This window comes from Cnephaeus nilssonii, assembly GCF_951640355.1.
Source record: "Cnephaeus nilssonii genome assembly, chromosome: 11".
Classification (NCBI taxonomy): Eukaryota; Metazoa; Chordata; class Mammalia; order Chiroptera; family Vespertilionidae; genus Cnephaeus; species Cnephaeus nilssonii.
In genome coordinates, this window is record NC_137082.1 from 81,506,513 (window position 1) to 81,531,866 (window position 25,354).

Consider the following 25,354-nt stretch of genomic DNA (forward strand, 5'->3'; position numbering starts at 1 on the left):
AGCCACGCTACAAGTGTGGGAATCATTCACACCTACGAGAAAGCAGTGAAGCCAGGAACAATCAAATAGGCTCCCCCAGGGCGAAGGAAGAGAGCAGATGAGCAAAGAATGGAACGCTGGGAACTGACATGGTGGCCAGGGAGGGATGGGAAGCCAGGAAGCTGGAGGTCACGGCATCTGACAGGGGTGTACTGCTATTCCTAAACCTTTCATTGAATTACTTTCCCTGGGAAGTATAAATTTTCTGCTATATGCAAGTCTATGGCTGTCTATATAAACAGTGTACAATCTCTTTAAACCGTTTCAGGGGGAAAAACAACATATACTTGATCAAATTTTGAAAATTTAGAACAAAACTTAGCTATGTAAATATGCATCAAAAATTGTACAAATACATTTCCCTGTCAGTATTCTCCACTCACCCTGCAACTTCCCTCCGTAGGAAACAATGAAAGCCTGGAGGGCTTTAAAAATGAGGTCACACATTTCAGTATTCTTCAGGCAGCCCAATACATAAGATCATTAACTTATTCATTAAATAATCTCTGATAAGTAACACAATGTTTTGGCATAAAGCAAAATTTAGTTTTCCATTACATCTGTAAACAGTATAAAGTCTGCATGAAAAAGTAAATACTATCTCATTTTTCAAATAAAAATCCTGCCTAGTGAAATTCCAAAAATAAAAAGCCTACATTCTTTATTTCTCCTCTAATCTCCAACACTCCAATGGGAAATTGCTGGAGGGGGACAGAAACAGTGGGAATGGGGAAAATTTAATGCTGCTCCTTTCCTTAGCAAATATAAGTACAGTCTATCACTATGTAGGGATAAAATTCAGTTGCAAAAAAATTAAATAAAAACATTAGGCGGGGGGGACCCTAAAAATCTATTCACTATTTTGAACTACAGAGAAACCAACTGTCATATAAGAGCAACTTCTTTCTCTTACCAAATCTGTAGTCAGCAGAGTCATCAAGCTCACTTCTACCCCATTCAAGACAGCTGCAGAGTCAAGGGAGAGAGATGGGTGCACAACTGTGGACTCCAACACCACAGGCTAAGTGCTGCCTTGTCCATTAGGGCCCTTTCCAACATTTCAGACAATAAATGACCATTTTTACAAGTAGCCATCTCATGGGCATTGTTTATCGAGTACTTCAGGTAAAAATCAGTCACTAAATACTGCACACTTGTGTTACTTTCACATTTGTGGCTGACATCTGTGGAATGGCGTCCTATTATTATTTCACTGCAATCTAATCAGTCACTTACTTTGCATCAGCAGCCTGAGAATGTCACTGTACTGGTCAGGGAACTGGTAGAGAAGAAGGTAAGTCCAGTGCTTGCAGAAAAGGTTAAATGGCATCAAAATGTCTTCATCTGGCTCTAGGCCCCAGGCAGTTAGTGCCAAGTGAATGGACTCCAGAAGCCTGGTGCGCTCAGACAGAGGAGGCTTGGCGGCGTTTAACCATTGCTTAACATGGAACTAAAACGAAAAAGACACAAGAAGCAATTTTATTAACACTAGAAAGTTAATTGAAGTAGACTAAAGTCTGTATGATTTAATTTAAAAATCAAAGATTACTTAGCATTTAGCTTTTCATAAAGACTTAAACAAATTGAAATTTATATACAAGCACCTAATGGAATCTGGGCAGTTCAATGATTAATGGGTGCTGCTATGCCTCCATCTCTAAAGCCTGCAAAGGCAGAGTTTTCTCAGCTCCGCATGCTTTTTTGCAATTTAAAAAGCTTGTGGGGCCCTGACTGGTTTGGCTCAGTGGACAGAGTCGGCATGAGGACTGAAGGGTCCCGGGTTCCATTCCGGTCAAGGGCACATGCCCAGGTTGTGGGCTAGATCCCCAGTGGGGGGTGTGCAGGGGGTAGCCAATCAATGATTCTCTCTCATTGATGTTTCTATCTCTCTCTCCCTCTCCCTTCCTCTCTGAAATCAATTTAAAAAAATTTTTTTTAAAAAAAAGCTTGTGGGTAAGTTTTCCCTATAAGACAAGGATCAGTAGTTCTCTTTCACTGCTCACAGTGCTACAAACAAGCAGCACTTACTGGAACCGTCTCCCTCGAACGGCCATGTTTCTGAATCTCCATCAGTTATCTACCTCAGTTAATAAAAATTCAGGGTGCTGAGGTCATCTTCCAGAATCCCACACTATACCACATGTTCTCCCCCATTACAACTGAGATCAGTCCTAGACCCCAAAAAAGCACCAGGTTTTATGACTCACAGATGTCAGAGAAATACAATTGAAGACAAAATAGCTGAGGCTCTAAATTTCCCAACCCGTTAAGTGAATTCATTGCCTGGGTCTGAATTAATTAGCATCCTACTTGGAATGAGGACAAAGGCAATTTGCTTAGATCTGGCTTTTCCTAAATATGAGAGACTTGGATACAGTACAACCCATTTATCAAACACAATTTAGGCATCAATTCAGGATAAATTCAAAAGAAGGATGTACTAAATTACTATAATGAATATTTCAAAACTGTACTAAGTTTCTAAAAGAGAGTTTGGGAGCTAGGACCTTTTTATAGTGAAATTAGACTGTCCCACACAATACAAATGACACCCCAAAAGAGGAAGCTGTGGAATTGGACTGCTTAAAGACCGCGCAAAACTGGAAAGGGCCTGTGAGCCTACAGTCCACTGGAAACAGGGCTCTGGAGGGCCTTTCGTGTCGGTGGAGTGGGGAACACCGTCGTTTCTACATTTCAATGATGACCTCGGATGGGATCACATCTCACCTTGGTCAGCAGCATGAAAATCATGTCACTGTTGTCCTCACTGAGGAACCGCACCACTTTCTCGTACAGCTGTATGAACTCCGCAGGGGCAGCATTGGGAGTAAAGAAAGGAGACAAAAGAGAGCAGAGCCTTCTGTTCTTCAGAATGGTCTCCAGCACTCTTCTGCATTCTGATTTAGTGCCACTGATAAACACCTTGAACAAATAGAAGAGGAAAATGCCATCAATTCTCCACTCCCCAACCTTTATTTAGCAACCAAGTTTTAAGGGGTAGTATATAAGGCAAACGGGAGTTCTTTCTAAATGAAAATATAAAACAATCAAAAGAAACCTAAAATGAACATATCACTTCCACTGTAGGTAGTATTAACAATCTGTAATGTACATACCATGATTACTAAGTACCCAAAGTGACCCTGCATTATGTCAAGAAAACAAAACTTTTAGGTTATAGATTTTAATACTTTAAAAAAGCTAACTTTCTACAATTAAAGTATAATCAGGATAACTTCACATTGCTTTAACTTGGTTCTAATGTTTAAGAGGACTAGAATATATGTGAATATTTAAATAATCTCAGGGTCAAGAAAGTTCTGATAAACTTGACCATAGGCAGAAATACTAAATGACAAGACTGACAGATTTGAATTGCTAAAATTTTTAACTTCTATAAAGCAAAAAGTGTATAAGATTAAAGAAAAATAATGAAATAGAAAAATTAATTTATAACGAATTCCAGATACCAGGTTAATAGTCTGAGTTGTTCTTTGAAAAGCAATAAAAAAAGAAACTCTCCAACAGAAAATGTGCAAAGAACAATAACCAGCAAATCACCAAAAAGATATAAATGGCCAAAACATGAAAAGTTATGCAACTTAACAAGTACTTAAAGAAATATGACATAAGCCCAGCTGGCATGGCTCAGTGGTTGAGCTTCAACCTACGAATCAGGTCACAATTCTATTCCTGGTCAGGGCACATGCCCGGGCTGCAGGCTTGATCCCCAGTAGGGGGCACACAGGAGGCATCCGATCAATGATTCTCCCTCATCATTGATGTTTCCATCCCTGTCTCCCTTTCCCTTCCTCTCTGAAAGCAATAAAAACATATTTTTTAAAAATAAATAAATAAAAGGGCTCCTGAATCTGCAATATAAGTCTGAAGTCACATATCTAATAAGAATACCATAGGGTATATTTCATTATATCTGAAAAAGGCTAACAACACAGATTAACCTTACCTGTCCCAAAATTTCAATGCATGAAGTAAAGAACTGCCTTGTGGGAGGATGACGTTGAGTCTCATCGCTGACGTAATCCACAACAGTAAAGAACAGGCTAATGCCAACCTTCTGAAGCCCAGGGGTCGGCTGCAACTTATAGGCATTCACTAAGGTCCTGTAGGAAAACAGGTAAGAAGTGGTCTGCAGTATGAGAATCCAGACTCACTCGGGTTTCTGATACTCTACATTTCTCAGGCAACATTCTTAAGAGTGCTCAAGTCCCATACAAATGTCACTTTAGAAACATTTCATGGTTATCTTCCAACCTGACCCAACATCTTATTTTCAATACATAAAAATTATTTATGCTCGATCCCCAGTGTGAGGCATGCAGGAGTCAGCTGATCAATGATTCTCTCTCATCACTGATGTTTCTATTTCTCTCTCCCTTCCTCTCTGAAATCAATAAAAATATATTTTAAAAAAATAAATAAATGGCATGGCTGTATTCCAATAAAACTTTAGAAAAAAAAATAGGTGGCGCCCTAGCCAGTTTGGCTCAGTGGATAGAGCATTAGCCTGTGGACTGAAGTGTCCCGGGTTCAATTCCGGGTTCTCTCTCCCTCTCCTTACCTCTCTGAAATCAATAAAAATATATTTTAAAAAATAAAAGTAGGCGGTAGGGCAGATTTGGTCCAAAGGCCATAGTATGCCAATCCCTACGCTAATTTAATTAGTGGATGCCTGGGGGAGTGTAGTAGCATGTTTACTATCAACAATAGCAAAAGAGCATTTTAAAGTAGAACGTCCTCACAACTTACGTAATCAAGTTTTCTGCATGCACAGCCGCCTCCACAATATTAAGTGGTGGTGGTTTAGTAGCTTCTGCTTGTAACTGCTTCACTTCTTTCCACAAAGCATGAAGCTGTTGGCTTACTGCTTCGTTCTTGTGCATACCTTCAAACTAACAAAAATTAAAATGGTCAACAGATTTTTTTTGCCCCTGGCTTTTAGGCGGATATGTTACTACATATATACTGGCAAATGATGAAAAGATTATTATTACAATTAATATGATAGCTCAAAACTCTTGTTTGAACCTCACAGGGATGGGGGGAAAATGTCAAAAAACTATTCAATAATCTCTGAATTTTTCATAAGGAAAAATTAGTTTTGACTTGAATTAAGCAGACTTGAATTAGATTTCACTGGTTCAAAGCCTTCTGTAGGATATGCTCTATGTCACTTATGTTTTGACACCACAATCCTCATAAAAAGATGACTCCATGTCTTCCTCCACGAGGCCCTTCCTGAAGCCCAAGCCCCTCCTCTGTTGATCATCTGTCTGCAAAGCCTTAACCCCTCTGCCCTCCCACCCAGCAGCACATACAATTCAACTCGAGACAGAGGCTGCACATCTCACGTGTGCCCAGCATAAACAAAGGAGGACATGGGTGCTGTTAATAAAACATTTGCCATTTTGAAAGGGGAAAAAGGCATATACTTATAAAGCAAACAATAAAATAAGGTAAACATGGGAAGTGCCCAAATCAGTTGCATGCCTCGGAAAGAGCAATTGACTAATTCAATGGTTCCTGAAAGCTTACCTTTGATTAAATTTTTATTGGATTTCAGTAAAGATACAAAAAATAAGGGGAATTTAGTAAGCTTTAAAAAAACACACAACTAAATTTATCTCATTTAAATTTAAAAGACTATCCTTTATTTAAGATTATGTCTTTCCTAGTTGAGGGGTTGTTAACAACCCTTTTTCTAACTAACTGATGGTGATCTATATAATAACTGCTTTGTTTCTGCATTTTTAATGTCCTTTTTTGGATGTGGACTGATGCAGAAAAGATCCTTGGCCCAGGCTGCAACACAAAGACAAAACCAATGTGGCAGATGTGGGGGACAGGAGGACAGGACATTGAGGAGGAGGCTGGCCAGGCTGATTGGGGCCAAGGGATCAGGCTGAAGAGTGCAGTGCAATGAGACTGGGGAGCAGGAGAGGCCTTTAAAGCAATCTGGGGAACTTGGACTTATTTTGCATGCACAGTAGAGAATGCTGAAAAGACCAGAACATTTAGGAGGCAGGAGTTTGAAATCCTACATTCTCCTTAGATGGTTTTCCACAATCACATGGGTGAGCAGTAGGGTCTACATTTTCCTTTATATGCACCTGCCCAAGCCCAGTCTTCAGCCACCACTATAATGGTTACAGGTATCCTTTGTCTGTGAATAATGTCAACACTTAATTCACACACTTATTTAATCAAGAGTCTATGTCCCTGTCAGGGGGCATAAATTCCAAATCAAAAGCTCCTGAAGGGCAATGGTCCTATTTTGCTTTACACAGCACCCAGCACAGCACAGCTCTGACAATACATTCAACACCTACTTTTTATGATCATAATGATAACTTACTTCTATAACATGCACCACCACTGTGGTAAAGATCTTTACAAAACTTCTTGTTTCAAAGAAAAACATAGGCTGTTAGTATGGATCAAAAGCCACGAAAGCGACTATCCAAGAATATGTAATGTTAACAATAATTGCTTTAGTTTTTACTATTAGAGAAATGAAAGATAAAAAAAATTAAATTACTTCCACTAAGCCACTTACTGAATCAATACAAATATTAAATTTCAAAACTTTCAAACAACAGGTCAAAATTTAATAGCTAAAATGTGATTAGGAATATGTGCAGTCAGCTCTTTTGCCCAATATGTCAACAACTACAATTAGAGCTGGTCTTTGAGGGCCACAGCCCTGGGCTGGCCTGGAGAGAAACAGCCAGAGAGCGAAAGAGAATGTGAGAGAAGGAAGACAGTGAGGACGAAGGAAAGTGGAAAGACTTAAGGACAAGAGAGAAAGAACAGAGGTTCACGTCACTTGGAAATGTAGAGATGAGACCAAGTCCACTTCATAACTTGAACTTTAAAACCTCCATCCATGTCATAGAAATTACTAATACTGAAGAATAAAAGAAAACCAACTAGTGTAGGAAAGTTTTGCCACTTTCCCAAAATGTTCATTATTTCCTAGCCTACTTATTTTGTTCACTGTTCCCACCACTGTTGAAAGTTTTCTTCCTAGAACGGGGGTGAGAGAGACTGAATGACCACCAGCTCATAATTACAAGAAGTCATAGACAATAGAACAAAGCAGCCTGGTGGAAGCCCCTCCTGAGTCCCTTGAAGTAGACAAAGAAATTTAAAAGTAGGACACAGCTGGTCCTCAAGTAAGCTTTCACAAGAACCTGAGGCCCTCAGTGGGTCTTTTCCATCTTTCATTTCTAGGAATGAGCAAATTTTTCACATGACAATAAATCAATTCTGAGTCCCGCAAACATGCCCCACAATAACAAAGTACAACACAAGGAACCCTATTATAAATCACCCCATGTCCTCAGGGAATGTCACTGAATTATTAGAGGCTTCTACTAGGAGAGGCAACCACAGAAGAAGCACGTCTCAATTCCCATAAAATATATTTGACTTTTGTATACCCCCAACAAGCTATACACAGTTCAAACACTTGCAGATGGCTGGAAATTTCCAGGGCGTTCCCTCCCAGAAAAGTTTTATCAAGCAATAAAATATTTTCATGATATAATTTGAAATCTTCATAAATGAGCCATTAAAATTATATTAAAACACATATGTATTTTAATTTTAAAATTTATATTTTAAATACGAAATCATTTTCCATGAAGCTGATTTTAAAAAATGATCTGATCCATGAATTCTCTAATCAATGATCACATTCCAGATTGAATTTCCTAACTTTAGATGCATACAAATATGTTACTTTGCCAGAAATAAAGTTTGAAGGTAATGAAAAATACAAAATATAAAAGCTATTTCTGAGAAGACACTTTAGAGAAAACAGTCACCCAAGGAGATTGATAAAGACTACATTAGAGCCCTAGCCAGTGTGGCTCAGTTGGTTGGGCATCGTCCGATGCACCAAAAGGTTGCAGGTTCAATTCTCAGGGCACATTGCCTGGGTTGTGGGCTTGATCCCCAGTTAGGGCATGCAGGAGGCAGCAGACTGATGTCTCCCTTTCATGTTAATATTTCTCTCTCTCTCCCTCTAAAAATCAATGAAAATATATTTGTTAAAAGAGTACATTAGAATATCAAGAAAATTTGGGGGGAAAAAGAAAAAGAATTACATTTGAACAGGTAAAAATGGGGACTGACACACACACGAGACATTTTTGAAAGACAACCAAGGGTCAGTAAATAAAATTTCCCCAATTTCTAAAAGCTAACCAAAAAGGGGAGCTATTTTTGTGCAAATGTAGTCAGGCAATAAGTAGGCCTCTCTCTAAGCATTTCTTTCCCAGCTCAGGGAATCCTGAATAATGTGCAGACGGAGTGAGGTGAGGTGATTAAGGGGCATGTGCTCTAACCAGACTGCCTGGGACTTCCTGGTTTAGCCATTCACTGGCTGTGTCACCTTGGGTATGTAACGTAACTTCTCTATGCCTCTATTTCTTCATCTAAAAATGCAGATAATAAAATTACCCTCTTATAGGGTTGTGGTGAAGATAACAATCAGTTCTGTCAATGTTCAGACGGTGCATGGCATGAAGCAAATGCTACGATATGCTGGCTAAAGCTAAACTTCCATTTGGAAGTCCTTCCAAAGTCACATCCAACTTAATTTTATTTTTCCTATTCAAGAAGGTGGCCCTAGAGGCAGTTTGATTTTTATACACATTGTTGTACATCTCTCCATTTGCCAGCTGTCAGGCGCTGCCCAGCTGATCTGCCTTCCACAGGTCCCTCCCATGTTTGTCTTCAGTGCCCCCCAACTGTCCATAGCACACAGCCAGCACTCCCAGTGAGCATCCTTTCCAACGTGAACTCCAACCTTCCCACTGTGGATTCCTACCACCACTTCCAAAAACAACTTGAAATCCATGGACACAGCCAGCCCCTGACCCCTAGATGAAGTCATGCTGACTCCATTCGCACTCTGCTTCTTACTGAATCCAAACTATCATTATCAAAATCTTTTAAGGATCACTTTAAGGCCCCCTCTCTCAAAATCTCCTGATGATTTTGCTTTTCTTTGAATTTCTATCTGTTTTATATGACTCGTCAGCACTTATGGAAACAGGTGATTAGCTGTGTGTGCCTTCACTCCTGTAAAAACTATTACATGTTTTGAGACATGGCTCACCTGCTAGATACTTCTTTTACTCTTTCTCAATGATATGCCAATTAGGGGCTCAATTAAAATTCTCTGAACTACAAAGGAATTTAAACAATCTTACCTGAACTGTTACAACTGCTGCTCCTTGGCATTTCTTACCACTAATGCCTCTACACTCCAAATGTAGTGTGGTCTGTTCTTCTCGATTAACATACTGTTTGGGCATTGTGTCCAACAGCTCACTATCCAGGGCAACTTGCTGAGATTCCCAAAGAGCAGCCGTTCTGAAAAAAAAAAAAAAAAAAAAATCATCAGGAGGTCAAAGAAAGTCTTAGGAAAGATTTCATAATAAGTGATAAAGGCTTACAGCTACCCAAGCCTGCATTAGAGCAAGATATACTAGTAAGTATTCCACAGAAAAAAAGACCAAAGGTATGTATGCCAAGACTTACCCAAATTCTCACCCTGGCAGTCATGCTAACCAGAAAATTAAGAAACAAAGAAAAAGTGGGACAACTTTTTAGCCAGATATAAAACTCCACTTAGAATCTGTGTTATATTATCAATGCTTTTTAAATGAACCCTTAAATATACAAGAACAAATGAGAATTTCATCCTAATTTAACTATCCTAAAGGGGTGCACTTATTTGTAAGTATCACTGATTTCTTAGATATTAGTAACTCAAACTAAATTTTCAAAAATGGAGAAAGTTGCCCTAGCTGGTTTGACTCAGTGGACAAGAGTGGGGGTCCCAGGTTCAATTTTAGTCAAGGGCACATGCCCAGGTTGCAGGCTCATCCCTAGTGGGAGGCATGCAGGAGGCAGCCAATCGATGATTCTCTATCATCATTAATGCTTCTATCTCTCTCCCTCTTCCTTCCTCTCTGAAATCAATAAAAACATATATAATTTTTAAATGGAGAAAGTGAATTCTTACACGGTGTCAATATTGTTCTAAGCGTGTTATGATTACTTTGTCGTGCAGGCCAGTATGTGTGTGCATATGTAGAGTTGTGTGCACACACAAATAAATAACTGGACCAAAAACAGCAAAGGAAACAAAGGCCAGTAAGAGATTGATTCCCAGGGGCAGGAGCGGTGTGGAGTGGGTCAATGGGGGGGTGGGGGGGGGGGAGACATCTGTAATACTTTCAACAATAAAGATAAATTTTTAAAAAAGGAGAGGTTGATTCCTGTGGGATTTGCCAAATAGACTCTTTTACTTTATAAAATAGACTTGCTACACACACGCTCCTTCTCACAAGATGGCAAGCTAGAACCTTAAAGAGTTGATCATTCTGTCTCTCCCGTGAACACAGAACACTAAACGCCTTTCCCGCACTTCGATCAATGCCTGTGCCGATTTTTAAGAGTATGGAGAGTGAGAGAACAAAGCAGTGACAAAAGAAAGTAAATCATTTCATCCCCTTTAAATACAACCTTTCCATTATCAGAAGGTTCCTCAGGAGAAGCATAGGAAACACTTAACTGGCACTGCTGACACTCAGAAATGCCACCATAGGAAACATGTACAAATTTAGAGTTCATGAAAGCACCACATAATTTCAATGGGAAATTAAAAGACTTGTCACAACTTGGTTAACTACAGTAACCATCCGGGTCCATCTCCACCAATTACCCGCATGGCCAGAATGCTGATGAGGACCCTTCCAGGTGCTCCATCACCCAGCTGTCAAGGCAGCAGCAAGCAGGGAGACGTGACCTGGGGGTCTCCTGGGCTTACCTGGCCTGCTGTCGCAACAGATTCAGGTCTGTGCGCACCAGCTGGGTGGTGTCCTTCTGACTCAGGAGCACATCAGAGGAAATAACCGGCACAGGAGGCCTCACTGGGTGCAGAGCAAGGGGAGGCTGGGGAGCGTCATGCTTCCGCAAGTTACTTAAGACCCTCTCTTTAGCTGAAAGAAAATAAAGTTAAATTTACTGAGTAATGGCTACAACTAGGTAGTAACTTACTAAGAGGGTGCAAAGCCCTGGCCTGTTACCATCATAAAAAATGCTGAGATATACAGAATAGACACTTCAGAGGCATAAACCTTTTATTACTTATAAGCTCTGAGGGAGCACTCACAGGCCTACTAATACTCTACCAGGAGCTGGGAGATCAGGAGCATGGGGTGTGATTAAATTGAATTCCTACCTCAAAAAGTTAAAGCTCACAATCTAAAATTATTACCCTAGAGAGCCTTGCATGATGTACTAAGGTGTTTGGACTTATGCTAATACAAAGGGGATCTAGTAGCACTAGCCGGTATGGCTGTGGATAGTGTTGGCCTGCAGATTGAAGGGTCCCAGATTCGATGCTGGTCAAGGGCACATGCCCAGGTTTCGGGCTCAATCCCCAGGGTGGGGCATGCGGGAGGCAGCTAGCTGATCAATAATTCTCTCTCGTTATTGATGTTTCTGTCTCTCTCTCCCTCTCTGAAATCAATAAAAATAAATTAAAAAACAACAAACAAAACAAAAAAACAACAAAAGGGATCTAGTGAACAGCTCTAAGTAAGCTTGAGAAAGATGGTAGCTACCATCAGACAATGGATTGGGGGGATGGGACAGGTAGCCCAGTTAAAAGTTTAATGCAATCACCCAGATAAACTTCATAGGAATGGGAGAAAAAGAAATGAACATCACAGAATACAGCTAAGTGAAAAATCTTAAATTAGGCCAAGGTTTAGACAAGAGGGCTGAAAGTAGTCGAGTTAAAATGAATAAGAACATGGGCACAAACTCCTACAGAACTTATGTTTACATAGTCATATAGTCATTCATTTTTTCATTCATTCATTCACTCAACAAATGATCTATGGAGCCCAAATAAGAAATCAGGTGGCATATAAGAAAAATAAAGGTAAATCTGTACTGTTAACTTTGCAGTAAATTGCACATGTTCTCATATTGCTGAGTCCAAGTTAAATGTTTACACTTCTACAACTATTACACAGCTGAACACAACACAGTAGGTATCCAATATATCCTACCTTCCCTCCCTCTCTCTTTACTGCACTATACACAGCGCAGGCAGGAACTGAAGAACATGAAGAAAAGCTACCACATCCCTGTTTCTTTTCCATAGTAAGATAACAAGGAATGAGAGGTCAAGGGAGTGTCAAGTCAACAAGTACTTAAGGGACTACTATGAATTTCTGATTTCATTCCAAATGTAGCATTCAATTTTCTATTCTTGTTAAGAAAAACTAAATTTAATAGACGTGACTTTACTTGGCATAAGAAGGCTTGTATTGTTTATACCCCAAACAGATGGAATTTAACATTCCAAACAGGTCAAGTACAAGATCGTCCCTTAAAGCTGGGGTTTTTCCACTAGAACTACCACTCTCTGCACAGAATGTAACAAGTTGGATATTCATCACTGGATAAGACTCCTGAGTATGTTCAGGTTTCTTTCCAGCAACATTTTAAGGCATGACTCTAAAGAAAACTGAAGGCTCTTTTTCAAAGTCAATATCACTTATCATAAAAAATAAAATAAAAAATCAAGGATATTTTAAGTGCAAGATAAAAGACAGGCAAAAATAAATTCAGAGCATTTTTAACTATAATAACCACTTTGGACCAAAAGTGACTAAAGCTATGAAGTCAACAAAACAAATTTAATTCAAGAAAAGGAAGTTGGTGTCACAGGTGTGCAATAACTTGTGAAACTGCTAAAATTAACACCACCATCACAACCACAGTGCCATCGTTTGAGGTAATCGCCTAACCTTTTATCTGAGAAAAACCTGAAGCTTCTTATTTAAAAATCTAGGTCTTTAGTAGAAGTCAAAGGGGGAAGGGGAAACATCTGTATTACTTTCAACAATAAAGAAACATTTTTTTAAAATCTAGGTCTTAATTTTATTTAGAACTGTACTGATCACCTGAAACAAGAGACAGGATAATAAGTGATGGAAGAGCAGGGTCGCTGGAGCAAGATGGCTCTACCATTACCAGCTTTGTGACTTGGACAAACTGGTCCAAGCCATTTGCACACTCACCACCTTATTATACCTCTCAGGTTCATTATCTGCTCAGTGGGGATAAACCTCATAGGGTTGTTGGGAGGACGGAATTAATGCATATAAAGTATTGGGACAGAACCTGGAACAAACTAAAGGCTGAATAAATTTCTCATTTTACTCCAGAGAAAACAATCTGCCTTTGGGGGCAGTGTGAAGGCCACGTAAAAGCATTACAGATGGGAGGAGATTAACAGAGCAGTATTCACCAGCTTCCAGATCTACAAACATATTTCTTTTTCTCATTAACAAACTTTAAAGAATAGAAAATGAGACTTGATGTGGCTGGGTTGAGGGCAACTTTTAGACCTTCCCCTATAAACTTCTCTATATTGTTTAATTTTTTTCAATGAACACATATAACTTTTATAGTTGTGGTGAAAAACTATTATTATTTCAGGGGGAAAGTGGGGAGAAAGATGTTGGAGGGAAAATTTTTAAAGCCTTAGATGAAACTGTCTAGACCTTCCTTTTACAGATGAATGGACTAACGCTCTTTTTCTCTGATCACACAGCTAACTAATTGGTTAGTGACAGGGCTGCAACAGGAAGATATTTTTGCCTTTCTCTGAATCACTTCAGTGCTCTATTATACTACATATTACAATATTTTATTCAGAAGTTATGTTCATAATTGTATTATATGCCCTACATTTAAAAAATATATTCAGTAATTAAAACCAGCAAATGACCCCAAATACTGTTTTATATTATTTTTGTTGTAAGATATGTCATCAAATTTCCGGGTAAAATGAGTTTTGTGGCCTGGCATAGAAAACTAACTGACAATTTATAAAACTGTTTCTCTAGAAAAATGCACTGTGAGAAACAACCAACTTAGAAACTTTGGGAATATGATCCATGTGTATTGTATGGTAAGAGTTCCAGATACAAAGAAAAGTTTATAAAAGAAAAGACTTCTGAATTGTAAAACTGAAAATCCAAAATAATGAAATTTAAAGTTGCACTTTACACATTGATGTCAATTAAAACGTCTTTTTAAAGTCACTTTCCAGTCTCCTTTTCAGGTAGGTAGAACCATGTGTCTCAGTTTGGACCAATGAGCTATAATTGGATAGTCTGTAAGCAGCTTCTCAAAAGAGTCCTTAAAGAGGGAAATTCCCCTTCCTGCAGAGTAAAACATGAATGTGACCACAATCTTAACCTTGGACCATAAGGGGATGTCATGTGTGAAAACAGTGGGGCAACCACAAGGGAGGAGCAGGGGTCCTTGAAGGCTTATAGGTCATGAAGCTACCATTCTGAAATGCCTGCATCCAGACTCCTTTTTTACATGAGAAAATCAAATTAAATCTCTATCTTATTTAAGCCATTACTATTTTGGAATTTTCTCTCACTCAAAGCCTAACCTAATCCTAAGTGGTAGACAAGTTAACTATGAACTGTGAGAAACAACCAACAAGTTAACTAAAAAAAATCAATGCCTACTGAAGGAATACATTGTTGTACACCTTAACCCTCAATGGCTCTGATTCACTCATCCATTCCATCCTTCTTAACATTCAAAGGGGCTGATGCTTGTATGACTCACCCAAAAAAGGATCAGTGAAGTCTAGCTGAACTGACAAACTGCAGGATGTGGAATGGGACTCAAGCTTGGCCTGCGTCCACAGACCAATGGTTTCCTGAAACTCATAATGTATGCGCTCCATGTTCAGATATTCCATCCACAGATCCTAGAATGAAAACACAGGACCTTAACTTTCCCAGAATATTCACATTATAAAACTATATATTTAACTACAAAGTGAACCAATAAGTTTGGTCTATTTCAAGTTCTAAAGCATTAGGAAGAATCGCATTTAAAACTGATACTCGAACCATCTTAGCAAGAATCTCAAAACTTTTTTGATTATGTATCATTGGATCAGAAAAAATAATTTTATAGCCCCACTAAATGTATATTTATAAATTATACATACATATTACTGCGCTAAGAAATTATAAGACATAGGTAAATAACAGAAATTGTACAGAGATAAATTTTAATATATTGAAAATAATTGAATCTGGATTAGCTCAAACCCTATGTCCCACTAACAATTTACAGGAAATATAGGGGACAGAAAAACATATTAAACTTCACCATAAAGATGCAGTAAACAAAATCTAGACTATGGGGAAACTCTATGGACAAACTACCCAGTTTCTTCAACAAATAAATTGCAAGGGGGAAAAGGACTAAGGGAAGGACCTACCGATTAAAAGGACTTAAGAGCTATAAACCAACCACAAAATGCAGATCATGATTCAAACAAACTGTACAAATACAGCACAACCAAACTTTTACAACATTTATGAGACAATGAGAAATTTGAACACTGATTAGGTGCTTGATTTTAATAACCTATTATTGTTTTTCAGATGTAAATGCTATTGGAGTATGTTATCTTTTAATCTTCATCTTTTTTTTCTATCATCAAAAAGGATTCAGGGAAAAAGAAAGTGCATGCAAGCATGGTAAGCCATGTGCATACTTTTTATCCTCATCTTTTAATATCTCTATTTATCAAGTGCTCTCTAGGATTAGTTCCAAGTTAACATGGTGGAGGGTACGGGTGAACTACAGATGAAACTACACACATGGTACACAAAGGGGGAGTGGGGGAACTGGTATGTCTATTATATACTATGCTGTTTCCTATATGACTGAATTCCTTCTTAGTAAAAGATGAAATAAAAAATAAGAAAAAATAGGACTTCTAGCATTCTTTTCCCACACTCCAGTGAGCTGTCCTGCATATTCTTTTATTTTTTGTCTTGCACATTCTTGTATTTCTCTATGTACTTCACTTTGGTGATCACTACAAATTAGAATAGTGGACTCACTTTAATGAGAAAAAAGAATCAGCCATCACTGAACACTAAAAACTACTTCAAATAGTAATAGTAGGTGATCAGTTATAGACTATTACGGTTTTGTGCACCGTAATTTCCTTTTTTTCTGATTTTAAGTGGTCTAAAGGATCCTTCTGAACCTGAAAATGTCCCTGGCTTCAAATTAGCACACTGCCATTAAGTCCCAAGTCATTGTTTCCAAACTAACCAGGGCACAAGGCACTCCAGACTCAGAGAAGGAACTCCCAAGTCATCCTGATCACGGAATGGTTCCTAAATGCACCCGACTGTTCCAGGTGCTGTGCCATACACATCTCCTGTTGTGCCTACACTTCTCCTTTAAGTGGGGCCACTGTGTTACCTTCTCTGCCTCTGTGCTAAGTAACTGCTGACAGAGGCTGACAATTAGAGAAGAATCCTGAGAATCAGTGATGGACTAAGCAGAGATGCCTCAGAAAACACAAAAGGACAGAAAAACCCAGAACTTGGATTACAGATCAAAAATAGGAGTTACAGTCCTAGCTGGTTTGGCTCAGTGGCTAGAGGATAGGCCTGCGGACTGAAGGGTCCCGGGTTCAATTCCAGTCAAGGGCACATGCCTGGTTTGCGGGCTTGATCCCCAGCAGGGGGCATGCAGGAGGCAGCCGATCAATGATTCTCTCTCATCATTGATGTTTCTATCTCCCTCTCAATAAAAATATATTTTTTTAAAAAATAGGAGCTATAAAAGCAAAGGGCAAGTAGACTTAAGAAAAACAAAGCAACTAATTCAGTAGATGCTGGAGAGCCAAGATAAATATCAAAGAACCAAAAGAGCTATGATTAATTTTTTACAACACAAAGTACCTACATGTACAAAACCTTGGATTAGGCCTTGGTGTGTGGCATGTAAAGAAGAAATGGGTATGGAACCTCACTCAGGATTTCACGACACTAAGATCACACTTATTTTTCCTATTTCAGGTCTCAACTCAAAGATCACCACTTCTGCCCCAGTCTGAACTGGCTGCTGCTCTTCTGTGTCCCCACAGCACCCTGTACATTCTACCTCCACAATCTTCCTCACCAGATGTGATCATTGTTTAGTCCCCCATTTGACAGTAAGCTCCTTGAAGGCAGAGACTGTGCCAGGTCTCTTTTTGTATATTTGGCATTTGATATCTGACACTTTAAAACCTTTCTTCCATGAGAAATAAATACTCATGGAAGAAAGAAAAGGAAAGAAGAAAGAAATGAAGGGAGGAAAGAGAGAAAAGAAGGAAGGAAGAAGGAAACCAAAGATACCTACTAGAGATGAAATACTACATATAATATGGAAGCAGATAAGTTTAATTAAAGATCCAAATTAAAGTCTCTCAAGTCTTAGAGGTTCCTAAATCCCATCCCAGTGTAAAGGTCAATGCCCAGTAGAGTTCAGCACCTAGAAAAATGGAACTGGAATAGGAGAAATGTACAAACACACACACAGAATTTAAGAGAAAACTTAGAAATTTGGGCCTAAAAAAGGACCACAGACATCTCTGGGTACTAGGAAGAGAACAGCTTAGAATATGTGAAGACTAGAACGGAGTACTTCCAGAAGGGCAACCGAAACTGTGACACCCGCGAGTCATCTCCAAAGCCACATAAAGGTGAGCTCCTGTCTATTCCACGTAACTTCATATATAATGTATGAATCCTAATAAATCCTTACACGGTGCTTTTAATGGGAGTGGAGATGACAGCTAAAAGTGTTCGGCTTACAACAATTTAAATTAAGAAAATATACAAGGAAGGTTATGTTTATGAGATGGTAGAAAGTCCTAGACTGAGTTTCAAGCATTCAGGTGAGGTCATGGTGGGGCCGGAAATTCAAGAGGGAATATCCCTTTAATACAACAATCACTTGTATACTGACAAAATCCACAAAAACAATGACCATTCAAGCAAGTGACTTCCATATCTATAAGTGGTTTTACCATTCAATTATGAATGTGACCAATTCAAATTCAAAGTACAGTCAGAGATGCTAAAAGAGACACGGCCATAGTTTCACCTGCTGATTCTGCATCACTTTGGCTAGCCTGTGAGTGTCATAATGCTTTGGTAGAGTAGGGATATAGGTATCTCCTTTCTGAAAATTCTCATCTTCCAACCATAATATATAGACGTTGAAGAGCCTAAAAGAAAAGAACATAATTATATAAAATATAAAAAGATGTGCACACAGATGAAGTTTCTTACATCTCTAGAAACAATGGCACCACAACATAAAAAAAGCACATGATACAGAAAATGTTTCCAACAACGATCACTCTTCCAAAAAGCTCATGAGCCAGCTGGGGAGAAACAGGTTACAGATAAATAAAATATGATGCAATAATTGCTAAAAGACAAGATGTGGAGAAAGAACTCTGGGAATTCCATTATTAAATACAGTAAACAGAAAAAAACCTAGAAAGGTGATTTTATCACAAACCTAGGAATGAATTTGGAGCTGCTCTTTCCTGAGCAATCCAGTCAGTGAGCCTTAGTGCTTTGAAAAGTTTAAATAACATCCAAATAAATATACCTCCTATCTCCCTGAGAAACAGTAAAAGCCATTTTCAACTTATGCATTGGCAGCACCTGTCAGTGTTAGGCTCAATGGCATCTCCTGCCACAGGAGTCACAGATAGAACTCACAGCATGTGATCCCATTCCCATTAAGAAGAAATAAAACAAAGCCAGGCTATAAAGAGAAAGAAAAACAATCTGAACTTTCCAGTAAAAACATTTTATAAAATGTAATGTTTCCTTTGTTTTTATTTTTTGTTTTAATAAGGAACACAGTCCATTTAGCTAAAATCACTGGTACTTTAAGCAGCTGTTTGCAGCAAAAGGTACCAGAGAGTCTCCAGCACACGAGTGACTGGGTGGGGAACTGGGCGGAGGTGGCGTGACTTGGCTTTGCTCAATGAAGTGGAAAATTACCTCCTTTACCTCTGGGGTGGTCTGGGTAGGAAGAGAGCCGAGACTGGGGTTTGAGCTCTTGCAGGGAAGAGGCTTGTATGGATCTCTCTTCCAGCCTCTGATTTGGTAAGATGGACACTTCACCAACACGACAAAGGAAGGGGGAGTTAAGAGGGGCAGAAGGGAACAGCAGAGACTTTCTTCGCTGGTCTAAATGTTCAAAGATAAAGTCTTCCCACTAGTTAAGCCTGGTTAACAATCAGTTTTCCTTCGAGCAAGTAAAACAGGAAGAAATCATCTGGAGGCTGAGAGACAGCCCTAGGGCTCTGATGTCAAGCCCGAGCCTCATTGCCGGCTCCAAGCACAGGGCGTCCACACCAAGACATTTTGTTCCCAGGACTAACATAAAGAGCCATTTTTAATGTCTTACTTATAAGACTAATAAGTTTACAGCAAACTTATAAATGAAAGGTGAAGGGCCCTAGCTGGTTTGGTTCAGTGGATAGAGTGTCGGCCTGCAGATTGAAGGGTCCCAGGTTTGATTGCGGTCAAGGGCACATGCCCAGGTTGTGGGCTCGATCCCCAGTAGGGGATGTACAGGAGGCAGCCAATCAATGATTCTCTCTCATCATTGATGTTTCTATCTCTCTATCTCTCTCCTTTCCTCTCTAAAATCAATAAAAACATATTTTTAAAAATATATTTTAAAATAACTGAAAGGTGAACGAAAATGGGATAGGGACCCAAACTTATTTCAAAGTTATTAACCTTTTGGGGATGCCAATATTGTGCCGATTTTAGAAGCAGTTTTGGGAGATTACTGGATCCCACCCCAGGTGGGTCCTGAAATCCCCTAAGAGGCCTATGAACTCCCACTTAAAGAGCTCTGCCATGCTCATTTATTTCTTTTACAAAACTACCAAGCAGGCTTCCCTTGATGTTCACCTGCCATAGCCTATTATTTAGGTTTATTTCTGTTTTTACATTAAAAAAATGACATAAGCCTCTGGTTTAAGACTCCAGGTACTCAACAGAGGTATACACAAATTGCTGACTCATTTCCTACAAGAAACATAAGAAGAGAAACACTACAAGACATAAACCTATAATCAAAGCTGCCTTCCCTAGTGAATCTAACAAGAAAATAACATCTAGCAGTTTAGAAACACATAACTGCCCCTGCACAGTACTGTGCTGCAAACAACATGTAAATGGCTAAACAACCACGTGTTACCTCACTAGCTCGGTGTGCAGCTCGGGTGAAGTCAGGTAAGCAGGGGTGCCAGCCTGGCTCTCGGGTGGCCCTTCACTGCCCTCTGCTGGAACACGGAGGGCCTTGCTTGCTGTGTGGTGGAAATCAGCTACCTCAGTCAGGCGCCTCTTCATTTCTTTCAACAAATTAATATGTGCAGGGCTTTGGAAAAATCTTCTTCCAATACAACCATCTATGGGTAGCCTTAAGAAATACAAGCATAGATCACAACAAGATCAATACACGATGTACCTCTTATGTGACCACAAAATCATAATAACAAGTCAATATACTATAGCTGTATATATACTGCATTAAATTAATACATACCAGTTCTACCATAACAGTTATTATGAGGCTCCAACAAGATGGTATATATGAAAATAGTTTTTTTAAAATGAAATGCTATGCAAATTCAAGATATTATCACCACTTAGAGGTACGGAAGAGATTAAAAATAGTCTCTCCTCACCCTAGCCAGTTTGGCTCAGTGGACAGAGCATCAGCCTGTGAACTGAAGGATCCCAGGTTCGATTCTGGTCAATGGCACATGCCCTGGTTAGGGCTCAATCCCCAGTGGGGGGGCGTGCAGGAGGCAGCCAATCAATGATTCTCTTTCATTGATTTTCTATCTTTCTTTCCCTCTACCTTCCTCTCTGAAATCAATAAAAATATATATATATATTTTTTAAAAATAGTCTCTGCTCTTGAAGAACTTGCAATCTGGTAGAAAACAGAAGTTTCAAGAATTAACATTTATGTTTCAAGGGAGCGAGTTAAGGTAGTGAAAGATGAGCTAGGAATTGAATTGGAGCTAAAGATCAATGGTAGCAGTGGGCAGTTCCAGCTGATCAGTCACTTCGAATGAAAATGTTGGACATCCCCAGGCCCAGCCCAAGGGCTGCCAGACACACCTCGGCCTTTGTCCACACCTGCTTAACTCACCACAGATCTCCTCCAACGAGCCCCATGACAGTCACACAAGCAGCCTATTTGGGGCAATTTCTCTCCCTTTGCATTTCCAGAGGTTCCAGGGTGCTGTCTTCCCCATGTTGGGTATGGGAGACGGTAAAGAGAGAGTTGCCACAAGATACCCTGAACTCAAAAAAGGTCTAGTCTAATAATTGTGAAGCAGGAAGGGAGACTCCTAGCTGAGAAGACTCCATCTCACCCGCCGCAGTGTGAGAACTCAGTACAGCAGAGCAGTGCTAAGGCAGGAAGGATTCACAGAAACGGGTGACGATACTGGCTACCTACCCGTATTGCGGTCCTGGGCGGTGCAGGTACAGCAGGAAGAACTTCTGCCAGATGAGCGGCAGAAGAGGGTGATTAGATGGAGTGATGAGAGCCTGGTGGGCCCAGCGATAGACCAGAAGCCTCTGCAGCGACGGGACGAGGGGGAGCTTCAGCTGGGCCTGGGCTTTCTACAGAAGAGGTGGGGCTGTGAGCAGCCATGAAATGAACACAAGTGCAAAGTTTGCTCTTTCTAAATGATCCACAACTTACTTCTCCAACCCACTAGCTAACACTTTAACCTCCTTGTTAGCAGGAAATAAGGGGCAGCTTTTCTTCTGTCAAAACATTTCACAGACCCCAGAACTGAAAAGGGTCTCTCAACTGTCACCTTGTCTAACCTCATGTCCATGCCTTGACACGCCTTTATGTCTTTGCATATAAAACACTACAGTGCAAGAAAGTAGGAGATGGCCCTGGCGGGTTTGGCTCAGTGGATAGAGCTCCGGCCTATGGACTGAAGGGTTCCAGGTTCGATTCTGGTCAAGGGCACAGGCCTGGTTGCGGTCTCTATCCCCAGTGGAGGGGAGGTGGGGTGTGCAGGAGGCAGCCAATCAATGATTCTCTCTCATCATTGATGTTTCTATCTCTCTCCCTCTCCCTTCCTATCTGAAATAAAAATATATTTTAAAATCCTATATAATAAAACCCTAATATGCAAATTGACCAAACTGCAGAACAACCGGTCACTATGACACGCACTCACCACCAGGGGGCAGATGCTCAATGCAGGAGCTGCCTCCTGGTGGTCAGTGCGCTCCCACAGGGGGAGCGCTGCTCAGCCAGAAGCCAGGCTCATAGCTGGCGAGGTGAGTGCAGCGACGGTGGCGGGAGCCTCTCCCACCTCTGCTGCAGGTGGGCAGTGAGGAACGAGGGGTCCCAGACTGCAAGAGGGCGCTAGCTGGGCTGGGGGACCCCCACCCCCACCCCCAGTGCACGAATGTCATGCACCGGGCCTCTAGTAAATAATAAATAAATAAAAATAAAACAGCAAACATTTGTTAAAAAAAAAAGGAAGTAGGAGATGAAAACCGAAAGTAAAGTTTACTGTCAAACTTTATCAATCTCTTAAAAATTAGATTTTTAAAAGGACTTTCAAGAGTGATAAATTGCCCTAACTGGTTTGGCTCAGTGGATACAGCGTCGGCCTGCGGACTCAAGGGTCCCAGGTTCGATTCCGGTCAGGGGCATGTACATTGGTTGTGGGCACATCCCCAGTGGGGGGTGTGCAAGAGGCAGCTGATGGATGTTTCTCTCCCATCGATGTTTCTAGCTCTCTATCCCTCTCCCTTCCTCTCTGTAAAAAATCAATAAAATATATATTTTTTAAAAAGTTAATTATCTACATTATATTTAAAAAAAAAAGAGTGATAAATTGTATGATAGGCTCTGAGACCCCAAAGCAAAGTCTATAGTCCAAGCATGTCAAACTCACAGCCAGCATTTAAATGAGGCATGCAGCCTGCCGGCCCCGAGTTTGACATGCTTGGGGGACCCTAAAAGAGAAGGCACTTAGTTCTAAAGCTTTGTTCCAGTGTATCTCAGTTTTTAGTGAGCCTGAGGATCAGCTAGGGAGTTTTTAAAAATAAATTCCTGATCCAACTCCAAACTCAGAATTTCAGAAGTTGGGAGTCCAAGAATCTCCAGGAGATTCTGATGCATGTGGGACAAACTGGAAATTGCTTTAAAACACCGGTGATCTCCTTCACATGCAATGAGCACGGCCTTTAATAATTAGTGTGACTCTCAATGCAAAATGAACCCTGGGAAGGACGCATATACTTCAAATATAACATTTTCTACGTTGGTCTAGTTATGTGCTTTCCAAACATTCACAACAAAAGAAAACATAGGTGTTCAAAAGCTACAGGTGAATCCATCAGCATCAAAGTATAAACCACCTTTCCCACTCAAATGCAGAACTGCTGTTTGCACCTTCAAAGCTTGGTCAGGAGTGAAAGAAGGGTTTATAACCAATTCCCCTTCAACAACTCTTCTGAGCTGAGAATCTTCTTCAAAGATGGACTCCATGTTCAGGACGGTCCATGCAAACCACACCTACGATGACAGCAGGTAACAGGAGAGCAATCAGCAGCTCACTTGGACAAACAAAATACAGCCTGGTAATCCACAAACTAATATCTTTCCTATCATAGATCTCAATGAACAAATATTTAGGGTTTCTAAAATTAACAGTTTTCATACCTATATATACTCTTATCACAGATATAAATTCAGATAAAATAGTTCACTTAAAAATGTCAAATTCCTTTTTAGTAAAAGAGGGTATTTGTTTGCTCAAAAATATTTAGCAGGCAGTTTCTATATGCATGGAAGACAGGAAAGAGAGGTAGACACAAGCTCTGCTCTTAAGAAGTTTTCCATCTAGCTCAGTCGGTGTGGCTCAGTGATTGAGCATAGAACCATGAACCAGGAGGTCACAGTTCGATTCCCGGTCAGAGCACATGCCCAGGTTGCAGACTCGATCCCCGTTAAGGGGTGTGCAGGAGGCAGCTGATCGATGATTCTTTCTCATCACTGATGTTCCTATCTCTTTCTCCCTCTCCCATCTTCTCTCTGAAATCAATAAAAACTTTAAAAAAAAAAAAAAGTAGTTTTCCTTCTACAGGGGACAAGACTATATGTAAGTAACCAAATGTGGAAGTATGTAGAGGTGACTACTGAGTCAGGAATAAAGTGGTATGGGAAGCCAGAGGAGGGAGGGCATGTTCAGAGAAGGCTCTACGTGGAGACTGAAGGAAAAGGCATGCCTAGTAAGCAATCAGCTAGGCCAGTGGTCGGCAAACTGCGGCTCGCAAGCCACATGCGGCTCTTTGGCCCCTTGAGTTTTTAGCAAAGGCCAGCTTAGGAGTACCCTAATTAAGTTAATAACAATGTACCTACCTATATAATTTAAGTTTAAAAAATTTGGCTCTCAAAAGAAATTTCAATCGTTGTACTGTTGATATTTGGCTCTGTTGACTAATGAGTTTGCCGACCGCTGAGCTAGGCAAAGGCAAAGACGTGAGCAGGTAACAGTAGGAGTTGGCTTCAGCTATATCCCAAGAAGTATAAGCAGGAGGTAAGACTGATAGGAGGTGAAGGATGTTACTACTACTGGCTTAAGTGATGAAACACGCGTAATTCAACACGAAGTCTAAGAGGTGATAATAATGATGAAAATAATGTGCTGGTGAGAATGATGACAGCAATAATAACAGCCAACCCCTAGTGAGCACTACATGCTAAGCACTGTTCCAATGCTTTACAAGTTGGTGCAATCGTTATTTCCTTTTGACAGTTGAGGAAACTGAGGACAGAGAGGTAAGCAAGCTGCCCAGGGCACAGCGCTAGCAAATGGCAGCACCCTCTGGCTCCAGTGTCCACTCTTAACCACTCTGCCATGGGGCTGGCCAGGCTGTGCAGTCAGGCAGACCAGGTCTGGTCTCAAGCTGTCTGAACCTGAGCTAGCCACCAATGCCATCAAACCTCAGTTAACCCCTCTGTGAAACAGAAACAGCGACAGTGCAACCTCAGCAGAGGCTACTGTGAGGGTGAAATGAAGTCGTACTCTCCTAGTGAGTGCTATGTCAATGCTAGTTATGGTAGGCTAGAAATAATGTACTAGTAAGGATGATAAAGATACTAAAGTTCATTGAGGTAACAAATGCTCCTGAGGGTTTCCTACCTGAGTGGGTGTGGCCAAGCCCTCCACAAACGAAGGAGTGATGTTGCCGGCCACGATCCAGCTCACCAAGGAAGAGAGCAGACTCCGGTCACAGTGGTAACCCAAAGCATTCTATACCGGGGAGAGGATTGGAAC

The 25,354-nt window shown here is 40.3% G+C and overlaps 1 protein-coding gene across 2 annotated transcripts in view; it reads right to left on the bottom strand.

Annotated features, from left to right (window-relative positions):
• Positions 1-25,354, bottom strand: part of EPG5 (ectopic P-granules 5 autophagy tethering factor) — an 84,723-nt gene that overhangs the window by 21,785 nt on the left and 37,584 nt on the right. For both annotated transcript variants that reach the window (XM_079783423.1, XM_079783422.1), the window contains exons 20-31: positions 25,220-25,330; positions 23,467-23,589; positions 21,496-21,662; positions 20,221-20,442; positions 18,091-18,214; positions 14,749-14,893; positions 10,907-11,078; positions 9,282-9,444; positions 4,810-4,952; positions 4,007-4,163; positions 2,767-2,961; positions 1,276-1,489 (exon numbers count right to left, since the gene is read on the bottom strand). In XM_079783423.1, the coding sequence (XP_079639549.1) occupies positions 1,276-1,489; positions 2,767-2,961; positions 4,007-4,163; positions 4,810-4,952; positions 9,282-9,444; positions 10,907-11,078; positions 14,749-14,893; positions 18,091-18,214; positions 20,221-20,442; positions 21,496-21,662; positions 23,467-23,589; positions 25,220-25,330 (1,936 nt within the window). The remainder of the gene's footprint in view (positions 1-1,275; positions 1,490-2,766; positions 2,962-4,006; positions 4,164-4,809; positions 4,953-9,281; positions 9,445-10,906; positions 11,079-14,748; positions 14,894-18,090; positions 18,215-20,220; positions 20,443-21,495; positions 21,663-23,466; positions 23,590-25,219; positions 25,331-25,354) is intronic.